General features: G+C 39.7%; 1 protein-coding gene across 1 annotated transcript; it reads left to right on the forward strand.

Annotated features, from left to right (window-relative positions):
* Nucleotides 1-5,978: 5,978 nt before the first annotated feature.
* On the forward strand, nucleotides 5,979-9,541 carry LOC135272563 (dual specificity mitogen-activated protein kinase kinase 4-like). The gene is given in 2 exon segments (XM_064370982.1): nucleotides 5,979-6,090; nucleotides 6,093-9,541. Coding segments are annotated over 2 exon segments (1,095 nt in total). The 3' UTR covers nucleotides 7,076-9,541.
* The last annotated feature ends 2,721 nt before the right edge of the window (nucleotides 9,542-12,262 follow it).

Below are 12,262 nucleotides of genomic sequence, written 5' to 3' on the forward strand. Positions count from 1 at the left end.
CTGGCAGGTAGGTGCTTTTGCTAAAATTCATCATTCTAGTAATCCCATCTTTGCCATCTGAACCCAATCATAAGGTAAGTTTTATGTCTTCATGCGGTAAAAGATTACAGAAAGTCCTTCCAGCTTGCTCCCTCCACCCCTTATTTACAGGGTTTTTTTATAGATTTGGGTTTTACATTTAAGTCTTTAATCCACCATGAGTTAATTTCTGTAGGTGGCATAAGGAAGGGGTCCGGTTTCAATCTTCTGCATTAGGCTAGCCAGTTCTCCCAGCACCATTTATTGAATAGGGAATCCTTTCCTTGTTGCTTTTGTCAGGTTTGTTGAAGATCAGATAGTTGTAGGTGTGTGGACTTATTTGAGTTCCATATTCTGTTCCATTGGTCTATAACACCATATCTTCTTCTTTTGTCTTATTGTACTTTAGGTTCTGGGGTACATGTGCAGATCATGCAGGATTGTTGCGTAGATATCTTCTTATTCTGCAAACTTTAACATTCGTTTTCTTGGATTCCTGCAATTAAATTCAAAACTCCAGTTTCTAAAGTCAGTCAAGACTCATCAATCTATTTGTATTTTGATGTACATCCCTTAAACTTAAAAAAAAAAAAAACACCAACAAATATCAAAGTGCTTCAAAATGCAAACCAGTTACAACTTCAGGCAGTCATCAAAGTAAATAAAGTGCATTGTTTTGACTAAAGGAAAAAAGCATTGTCTTTGTAAATTTTTATGGAGTAGTCCAAAAGCAGGGCTTTCTCATCATCTTCTGAATAAACAAAGTCTACAATTCCACAGACCAGAGTAAAATAAAAACAAAATTAAAAATTGACCACACACACCTGGCTGCTTAGCTGTAACGTATGTGATTAATATTATGATTTAGTACCTAGAGAGTAATCAAGCATCCAAGGAGGATAGTAACCCTAAATTAGCAGCAGTTTGATTTCTTAAGATTTTTTAAAGATAAAATAATGTTCTAAGGAGTAAATACCATTCTAAATAATAATAAAAGTGTCTCTGTAGGCATGGTCTCCCCCCTTAACAGTATAAATTCAGTTTGCACCAAGACTAATTAATGAGGTAATTACATCAATGAGAGATATGTCAATGAATATAACTTCTAGAATTATTAAAATGAAATAATTAGAAATCACCATACCTTTAACATATCTTGACATTCCTAGCCAGCCTCCCCTAAACCCTGTCAAACCACATTGAAACTCAATGGCATGCAAAAAAAAAAAAAAAAAACTGCAGTAACCTTGTGGGGATAGTGAATTTTTAAATGTGCGGCCTCTGATTCTAGTGGACATGGAGTGATGGAAAATCTACCTGGGTAATTTGAGATCATTATATTAGCAAAGAGTGGGAAATTACACTTAGCAAAATGTGAGCATCTAAATGCATATAGTGATTATTAATAATAATATTATACCTGCTATGACCATTTCCATTATTTAATAAAGTACACTTTGAAAACTTTGCATTAGAAAACTTGAAAGAATAATTCACTCAGAAAAAATATATTAAATAAACAATCAATCATATAAAAATAGTACTTTTAATCTTATACGAAGATTTTCTTTTAGATAATCCAGATTCACAAACATTCAGCTTGGATTTTTCAATCAGAATATAGGAAATGACTTAGCTGTTTAGGGTAAAGACAGTGACAAAAAAATGATACTTACTACTTTGAAATGTACCCAATGCAATAACATTTCTAAGTTGACGTCACCGAGAGCTACATTACCAACTCATAATGGTGACACCTCAACAAACAGGGTAGTCAGCATGTATCTTTATTCCTTTCAGTTTAATATAACAAAGGTGCCTAGTAATAAGTTGCCTACTCAGGTTCACAGATCAACATAAGGAGGAACAAAGAAATTAGCATAAGAAGGAATATAGCCCAGAAAGTATGCAATAACATGCAATACCTTCTTGTCCACATTTTATCATAGAAATTACTCCTTTTTGATAATGAACTGAATAGTTCATGTTTAAATCAACCAAAAAGAACTGTGCTAGATGCCAATGAAGTCTAATTACTTTACATTTGGCTTAGAAATAACGAATTAGTGGACAACAGAGATAGATTGTGTAACAGAGCTGAGAGCTCTCAAAGAATGCAAGAAGCGATGAAGTGTGAGATGGAGTGACCAGAACAGGCTAAAAGGTGATGATATATGATGAAGTGCAGCTGAGAATCCCAAGAAATGATACAGTGAGGTGGGCAGTGGTCATGTGGACATGGACATCTTTCCATAACGTAAAAGACTTTATCTGAGGGATTATTCAAATGACCAGGAGGAAACAAAAACTCATTGGGCTAAATTTTGATACATGAGTATTATTAAGAGCAACACTTGCCAACTAAATCTTTAAACATAGTATAGGTGTTCTGTCTTCATATTATCTCCTGTTTTCATATAACTGTAGTGATACATTGTCAGCCAGCAGTCCTCAAAGACTGTAATCTGCCATAATTTAACTTTCATGTGTGGTTGGTTTTGACACTCAGTAATCCCACAATTCAACTTTAACAAATCCTGGACTGCAAAGATTATTCATGTGTTTCTAAATCTCTGTTGGTTTGTTTGAAAGACAGGATATCAGGTTCCATGAGGATATCTAAAGCACTCAGTACAGGATCTAGCACATGGTAGGTGACCAAAACATATTGAGTGGATGAATAAATGAATAAATGGATGAAGTCAATATAAATCTGTGACCAGAGGCAGAGCTAAGACCACACCATAATTTTCCACATTACAAAGGAAGGCCAGAATCAATGAAAAAATGAAAGGTACCTGATGAGTTTTCCCATACCGTATTTGGTGCTGCTCATGAATTCACTGGACTACAGGCTGCTTAAGATGCAGAGACTTCATCCTAGTCACTGTGGTACTGTCAGCATCCAGGATAGGGCCTATGTATAAAATGAATTAAGAAAGTCCAGTGATATATCCAAACTCATATTTGTAATAGTGTTAAATAAGAGGATTTCATCTAATTCATACCTGTTTATTGACGTGCAACTATTTTTAACTATTTTTTCTTTCCTCCATATCTTAGCTGCTGGACAAAACTGGCCATGTTAACTCAGTGTACATTCAAATGCAGGTTCTACACCTATATGAATACATCTATTTTATTTTGAAGTGTGTAAGTAAAATCTGTAAAGATATAATTACAAGTCCATCTTTGGTCTTTCTCCTTACCTTAGCCTTTCACATCATTCTCCATGCCAGTCTATCTAAGGTATTTTTGGTCCAAGTCAAGATTGATTTAACATTCATTGGAAGTGAGAGTTAATGTGACATTAATTATCTATTCAAATAGGCATTCCTTGAAATCTAACAATTCAAACTGAAGTAATAGTAGGACCTTCTATTAAAAATACAAACTTGCGGCAGGGCTCAGCGGCTCACAACTGTAAACCCAGCACTTTTGGAGGTAGAGACAGGGGGATCATTTGATCCTGGGAGCTAAAGACCAGCCTGGACCACAGAAGGAGAATCCTCCTTTCAAAAGATAAAAAATTAGCCAAGCCTGGTGCCACATGCCAGAGGCTAAGTCTGGAAGATCTCTTGAGCCCAGGAATTCGAGGTCACAGTAAGCTATGATAGTATCACTGCACTCCAGCCTGGGTGACAGAGCAAGATCCAGTTTAAAAAAAAAAAAAAAAAAAAAAATACAAACTTCTGGGTAATGTGTAAATTTGCTTCTTTTTCGATTTTTCTGAGTTTAGGTAATCATAACTTTTATTTTATTTATTTATTTATTTATTTTGAGACAGAGTCTCACTCTGTCACCCAGGCTGAAGTGCAATGGCATGATCTCAGCTCACTGCAACCTCCCCCTTTCAGGTTCAAATAATTCTCCTGCAAGAGAGTAGCTAGGATTACAGGCATCCACCACTATGTCCAGCTATTTTTTTGTATTTTTTTAGTAGAGTCAGGGTTTCACCATGTTTTCACCAGACTGGTTTCAAACTCCTGACCTAGTGATCTGCTTGCCTCGGCCTCCCAAAGTATTGGAATTACAGGCATGAGCCACCACGTCTGGCTGATTGTAGCTTTTCTAACTGATCAACTTTGTATTTATCATTTTCAGATGCTTTACCACCACCACCCCTTTACTGCAATCAGAAGAATCCTAGTGTCACTCCTTTGCTTTTATCTACTTTGTTTCTCTTTTTTTAAGAAAATCTCACCTTAAAAAAGCTTCTGGTTATTTCTATTTATTCTCCACTTACAGTATAAGTAGCAAAGGGGCTGCATTTTTAAAAAAACATACATAGAAGTAAAGTTAGAAAAGATATCCACGCTTTCTGCTAATGAAAGGAGGATGTAGGAGAGAGTGTTATCAAGAAAAAACTTTTAATTACCTTCTAAAAGTGCTCAAAAATTTTTGAAAAATACATATTGGCATAACTCATCCCAGCACCATAAAACACAGGTGTTCTGAAAGAAAAGTGAGTGGGTGGGCCAGAGTGCAAGGGCCAGTAAGGAAATCCACAGTGGACTAGATGCAGAGTAAAATTCGTCAAAGAGGTGGTTTTCAGAGAGCCCATATCAGTTTCATTCATTCAAATTTTATACTTTGCAATGGAAAAGTGAACTGTCATGAAGATATCCTTTGGCTTGTTCACAGGATGTGTATTAGAAAAGAGTTGGGGAGGACTCCTGCCAAGATGGCCAAATAAGAACAGCTCTAGAGCGCAGTTCTCAGTGAGAGAGACACAAAAGGAGAGTGATCTCTGAATTTCCAACCTAGTACCAGGTTCATTTCAATGGGACTGTTTGGACAGTGGATGTAGCCAAAGAAGGGCAAAGCGAGGCAGGACCGGGTGCGGCCCCACCCAGGAAGTACAACTGACTAGAGGATCAGGGACTTTACTCCCTCGGCACTCCCGTTCAGATACTGTGCTCCTCCAATGGCCTTTGCAACCCTCAGTCCAGCAGAACACCGCCAGGCTAGAAAATGCTGCGAGTTAACCAACATAGATCTGAGCGACAGCTCCAGCCAGCCCAGCCCCACCAGTTCTGGGCAGAAGTTTTGACTAGCGCTGAGAACGCCTGCGGGATGGATCTACTCACTGCCGAGAAAGAGAAAGAGCTGAAAGCAGGGAGACAGGTGATATGGCTTGGCAGGTCCCACTCCCACAAAGACCAGCAAACTGAAGCCCTCTCACTTGAGAGTTTTGAGCTCGACCCAGGAAGACTGAGCTCTGTGGGGGAAAGGGCGTCTGCCATTGCGAAGGCAGGTCTAATCTCACCTGTGTAAACAAAAGCCCGAGGATTGATTTTGTATCTTGAGATTTTGCTGAAGTTGTATATGAGTTTAAGGAGATTTTGGCTGAGATGATGGGGTCTTCTAAATATGCAATCATGTCGTCTACAAATAGAGACAATTTGACTTCCTCCTTTTCTAATTGAATATCCTTTATTTCTTTTTGTTGCCTGATTGCTCTGGCTAGAACTTCCAATACTATATTGAATCCGAGTGGTGAGAGAGGGCATCCTTGTCTAGTGCCACATTTCAAAGGGAATGCTTCCAGTTTTTGCCCATTCAGTATGATGTTGGCTGTGGGTTTGTCGTAAATAGCTTTTATTATTTTGAGATACATTCTAGTGATACCTTATTTAGAGTTTGTAGCATAGAGGGCTGTTGAATTTTGTCAAAGGCCTTCTCTGCATCTATTGAGATAATCATGTGGTTTTTGTCTTCAGTTCTGTTTATGTGATGGTTTACATTTTATCCCTCATACCTACTTTCTTACAGCATGCATCATGCTGTGCAGGGTACAACAATCACTGAGACCTGGATGGAGATGTCACACTACCTGGAATGCTCCTTGGCTGACAGTATCTGTGAAATCTGCCTTTCAGTTGAAAAAAGGAAGAGGGGGAGGCCGAGCTTGCTGCATTGCAGCCGCCGCGGCGCCGCTCGGCTCTTCACTCCCAACAATGGCGGCTCCGAGCCCGAGCGGCGGCGGCGGCTCCGGGGGCGGCAGCGGCAGCGGCACCCCGGGCCCCGTAGGGTCCCCGGCGCCGGGCCACCCGGCCGTCAGCAGCATGCAGGAGAGAGACTGAGAACACACAGCATTGAGTCATCAGGAAAACTGAAGATCTCCCCTGAACAGCACTGGGATTTCACTGCAGAGGACTTGAAAGACCTTGGAGAAATTGGACGAGGAGCTTATGGTTCTGTCAACAAAATGGTCCACAAACCAAGTGGGCAAATAATGGCAGTTAAAAGAATTCGGTCAACAGTGGATGAAAAAGAACAAAAACAACTTCTTATGGATTTGGACGTAGTAATGCGGAGTAGCGATTGCCCATACATTGTTCAGTTTTATGGTGCACTCTTCAGAGAGGGCGACTGTTGGATCTGTATGGAACTCATGTCTACCTCGTTTGATAAGTTTTACAAATATGTATATAGTGTATTAGATGATGTTATTCCAGAAGAAATTTTAGGCAAAATCACTTTAGCAACTGTGAAAGCACTAAACCACTTAAAAGAAAACTTGAAAATTATTCACAGAGATATCAAACCTTCCAATATTCTTCTGGACAGAAGTGGAAATATTAAGCTCTGTGACTTTGGCATCAGTGGACAGCTTGTGGACTCTATTGCCAAGACAAGAGATGCTGGCTGTAGGCCATACATGGCACCTGAAAGAATAGACCCAAGTGCATCACGACAAGGATATGACGTCCGCTCTGATGTCTGGAGTTTGGGGATCACATTGTATGAGTTGGCCACAGGCCGATTTCCTTATCCAAAGTGGAATAGTGTATTTGATCAACTAACACAAGTCGTGAAAGGAGATCCTCCGCAGCTGAGTAATTCTGAGGAAAGGGAATTCTCCCCAAGTTTCATCAACTTTGTCAACTTGTGCCTTACGAAGGATGAATCCAAAAGGCCAAAGTATAAAGAGCTTCTGAAACATCCCTTTATTCTGATGTATGAAGAACGTACCGTTGAGGTCGCATGCTATGTTTGTAAAATCCTGGATCAAATGCCAGCTACTCCCAGCTCTCCCATGTATGTCGATTGATATCGCTGCTACATCAGACTCTAGAAAAAAGGGCTGAGAGGAAGCAAGACGTAAAGAATTTTCATCCCGTATCACAGTGTTTTTATTGCTCGCCCAGACACCATGTGCAATAAGATTGGTGTTCGTTTCCATCATGTCTGTATACTCCTGTCACCTAGAACGTGCATCCTTGTAATACCTGATTGATCACACAGTGTTAGTGCTGGTCAGAGAGACCTCATCCTGCTCTTTTGTGATGAACATATTCATGAAATGTGGAAGTCAGTACGATCAAGTTGTTGACTGTGATTAGATCACATCTTAAATTCATTTCTAGACTCAAAACCTGGAGACGCAGCTACTGGAATGGTGTTTTGTCAGACTTCCAAATCCTGGAAGGACACGGTGATGGATGTACTATGTCTGAACATAGAGACTCGGGCTTGAGTGAGAAGAGCTTGCACAGCCAACGAGACACATTGCCTTCTGGAGCTGGGAGACAAAGGAGGAATTTACTTTCTTCACCAAGTGCAATAGATTTACTGATGTGATATTCTGTTGCTTTACAGTTACAGTCGATGTTTGGGGATCGATGTGCTCAGCCAAATTTCCTGTTTGAAATATCATGTTAAATTAGAATGAATTTATCTTTACCAAAAACCATGTTGCGTTCAAAGAGGTGAACATTAAAATATTGAGACAGGACAGAATGTGTTCTTTTCTCCTTTACCAGTCCTTCTACTTTTCATTGGGAAGACTCAGGAGTCTGCCACTTGTCAAAGAAGGTGCTGATCCTAAGAATTTTTCATTCTCAGAATTCGGTGTGCTGCCAACTTGATGTTCCACCTGCCACAAACCACCAGGACTGAAAGAAGAAAAAAGTACAGAAGGCAAAGTTTACAGATGTTTTTAATTCTAGTATTTTATCTGGAACAACTTGTAGCAGCTATATATATCCCCTTGGTCCCAAGCCTGATACTTTAGCCATCATAACTCACTAGCAGGGAGAAGTAGCTAGTAGCAATGTGCCTTGATTGATTAGATAAAGATTTCTAGTAGGCAGCAAAAGACCAAATCTCAGTTGTTTGCCTCTTGCCATCACTGGTCCAGGTCTTCAGTTTCTGAATCTCTTTCCCTTCCCCTATGGTCTGTTGTCGCTATGTGACTTTTGCTTAATCCAATATTTTGCCTTTTTTTTCTATATCAAAAAACCTTTATAATTACCAGGGATGTTCCTTACCAAGGATTTTTAGCCCCAAATCTCTCATATGCGCTAGTGTTTAAAAGGCTAAGAATAGTGGGGCCCAGCCTATGTGGTAGGTGATAAAGAGACATCTTTTCTAGAGACACATTGGACCAGATGAGGATCTGAAATGGTAGCCTTTATGTTCATCACCTGCTAGAGCCTCTCATAGTTCACCACCATTTCTTGGCGTTAGAATTCTACCGGAAAAAAATACAAAAAGCAAAACAAAACCCTCAGCACTGTTCGAAGAGGCCATTGAAGTATCGTGTGCTTCTTCACTTCCCCATTAGCCAGGTTCCCATTAGGTTTGCTCAGGCCTTCCTGGCACTGAACCTTAGGCTTTGTATGACAGTGAAGCAGCACTGAGTGGTTCAAGCACACTGGAATATAAAACAGCTATGGTCTGAGATGCAGGTGACGCCATTACAGAACCAAATTGTGGCAGGTATTGCCGTGTCTCCTCTCAGAGTGACAGTCATAAATACTAGAAAACAATAAAGGGAGAATGGTGCTGTTTAAAGTCACATCCCTGTAAATTGCAGAATTCAGAAGTGATTATCTCTTTGGTCTACTTGCCTCATTTCCCTGTCTTCTCCCCCACGGCATCCTAAACTTTAGACTTCCCACTGTTTTGAAAGGAGACATTGCTTGATGTCTCCCTTCGACCACAGCAAGCCATCATCCTCCATTGCTCCCGGGGACTCAAGAGGAATCTGTTTCTCTGCTGTCAACTTCCCGTCTGGCTCAGCATAGGGTCACTTTGCCATTATGCAAATGGAGATAAAAGCAATTCTGACTGTCCAGGAGCTAATCTGACCGTTCTCTTGTGTGGATGACCACATAAAAAGGCAATTTTAGTGTATTAATCATAGATTATTATAAACTATAAACTTAAGGGCAAGGAGTTTATTACAATGTATCTTTATTAAAAGGGTGTATAGTGTTCACAAACTGTGAAAATAGTGTAAGAACTGTACATTGTGAGCTCTGGTTATTTTTCTCTTGTACCATAGAAAAATGTATAAAAATTATCAAAAAGCTAATGTGCAGGGATATTGCCTTATTTGTCTGTAAAAAATGGAGCTCAGTAACATAACTGCTTCTTGGAGCTTTGGAATATTTTATCCTGTATTCTTGTTTGAATTCCTCCTCTATTTAAGATATATACATGGAATCGAAGTGTTTATGTAATAGTTCTATCCTTTTGCCTGCAGGTCAGTTGTAATAAATCTAGGATGTGATGATGAAAAAAAAAAAAAAAAGGAAGAGGGGAAGAGAAAATTCCACTATCTGCAAAGGAAAGGTGGCAAGCTCTGCCTAAATACAAAAGGAGAAAGCAAGTATTTAAAATTTACAACTCAAGGCCGGGTGCAGTGGCTCACACCTGTAATCCCAGCACTTTGAGAGGCTGAGGCGAGTGGATCACCTGAAGTCAGGAGTTTAAGACCAGCCTGGGCAACATGATGCAACCCCATCCCTACTAAAAATACAAACGTCAGATATGTGTGGTGGTGCACACCTGTAATCCCAGATACTCAGGAGTCTGAGGCAGGATAATTGCTTGAACCCAGGAGGCAGAGGTTGCAGTTAGCCAAGATCTCACCCCTGCACTCCAGACTGGGCAACAGAGCAAGACTCCATCTCAAAAAAAAAAAAAATTACAACTCATGCCAGCCCCCTTTATTATTTACAAAAGATTGTTTTTCAATTTAAGAATACACCATCTTTTGAGAATCTGGGAGGCAAATGGTTTCTTTGGGAGGTGATCCTGGGAAGCACCTGTACAGAAGGAGGGAAGTGAAACCGAAAGCAAGGTAGAGTATGTTTCGGAGCAGGTCACAACTGTGGGCAAGTGGAACTCCATTCTCACTCAGGAACTTGGGGAGATAATGTGGACTATGCCTCAGAGGTATCCCCGTCAAGGGATATTTACCCTCCAGCTCCATCAGTTGTTGACTGAAGCCTACTCCCAAGGAAACTTAATGCCACAGAACTTCCAGCATGCCCTACCCACAAGCCGAAAGCATACCATGGCCAGAGAAAACTTAGTCTCACATGTCCGCTGCAGGAAGCAGCAGAGTGGACATGCATGGGGACCTGAATGCCAAGCTGGTATGGAGAGGGTAGCAGCTGTGTTTCCTACCCTTCATTCCCCTAAGATTAGATTCCAAATGCCAATGCATTTATGATCTGACCAAACCATGAGTGAAGGGAGAAAATCTATGCTTGTAAGGAAAGAAAGCTACAATTAAGAGAAGACTAGAATGACATTATTCTGAAAGACAGTGCCCCTACTCCAAACTTCTTGGACTTTAGAAATACTTAGAATTTAGAAATAACTAAGAAATAACCTAGAAATTAATATTGTATTAGTCCAGAGAAAAAGCTGGCAACGTGGGGCCCTCTGGCAAATCCAACCTGCTGACTGTCTCCATACAGCCCCCAAGCTAAGAATGGTGTTTACATTTTTAAATGGTTGGAAAAAATCAAAAGAAGGCTATTTCATGACACATGAAATTTATATGATATTCAAATTTCATTGTTCATAAATATTTATTGGAACACAGCCACGCTCATCTGTTTATATAATGTCTATGACTGTGCTGTCAATGGCAGAGTTGAATAGTCATGACAGGGACCATCTGGCCTCCAAGACTGAAATGTTTTATTTTCTGGCTCTTTAAAGAATGTTTGCCAACCTGTAATTTAGAACCAGGCTCACTCTTTAGGAATCTTCGTGATAGTAGCATGTAGTACAAGGGAGGGCAGAATGGTCTCTTTCTTTATTTAAGAGGAATCCAAACCACTGATTAGTCTCCATCAGGCAGTTCTCTGAGCTTCTTGGATAAGGAGGACTCTCTGTTATTCTTCCCCTCCCTAAATTCATCAGAGCAGAATAAATATTAATAATGCCCCAACAACGTTGGTGTAAAACTATAGTTTCTTACTGACAAAGTGTGTACTAAGAAATGAGATTCTTATATAGAGAGATGAAAATGGAATAAATATTCAGAGTTAGAATCACTGTTTTCTCCAATACAAAATATAACACTTTGCAAACACCTGCTCTGTTTTTGAGTGTTTCCAGACATAAATTCACACTGGAAACTAATGTTTGAACTCTTGAAAAGGAGCTAATTTTGAGAAAGGAGATCAAAAGATATCACACCAAAAGATAATACTAGGGAAAAAAGACAGAAGTGTGTGGCAACAGGTGAGCGAGAGCTTAATTAATTGTATTTAATCATCAGGTGTCAAGCTGATAAATTACTGAAGTCATAAAGATTTATATAAACCATTGGACATAGAGCTCAAGAATTAAAACTGGTAACCTTAATCAGATCCCAAAGGAATCCAGTGTGCCAAGTTTAATCCAACTCCTAGCCACGTGGTTGCTGGTTCAGTCATGGAAGGGGGGACTAGATATGTAAACCAGGTCTTTTCCAAGGAGTGCTACAGTGATCTATGGGTGTGCTTATAAATCAGCATTTCATTCCGCAGAATGCCAAAATCCATTCCCGAGGCCTTGTTTACAGGAGAACATCAGTATTCTCTGGGCACGCACGTCAGTTGGAAGGGAACTTTAAATAGCACAAGAGAGAAGTGTTCTTGGTAGTAACACAGACTATGATAAACTTTGAAGTCCAAATGAGAAGTGGAAGTGAATGTTAAACGTATGCCTTGTCCTAAAACTTCATGAAAAATGAAATGTACAAGAAAAGCTGGATCCCTGCCATGACACCCATTACAGTGTAGACGAAGGCTCTGACCTTTCATGTTATACTTACTGTGTTTTTGACACATTTAGTCAATTAAAACGGGTGAAGTGTAATTTGTTTTTCTTAAGTTTAATACAGCATGTCAATAGAAGTTAACCAAAATTTATAGTTTGAACACTAAAGCTGCCACATGCACTTAAACAAATGAACACAATTTATCATGGTTGAAATAAAGAGAACATC

The sequence above is a fragment of the Aotus nancymaae genome, unplaced genomic scaffold (assembly GCF_030222135.1).
Source record: "Aotus nancymaae isolate 86718 unplaced genomic scaffold, 86718_ANA_hifiasm-v0.15.2.pri h1tg000115l, whole genome shotgun sequence".
NCBI lineage: Eukaryota > Metazoa > Chordata > Mammalia > Primates > Aotidae > Aotus > Aotus nancymaae.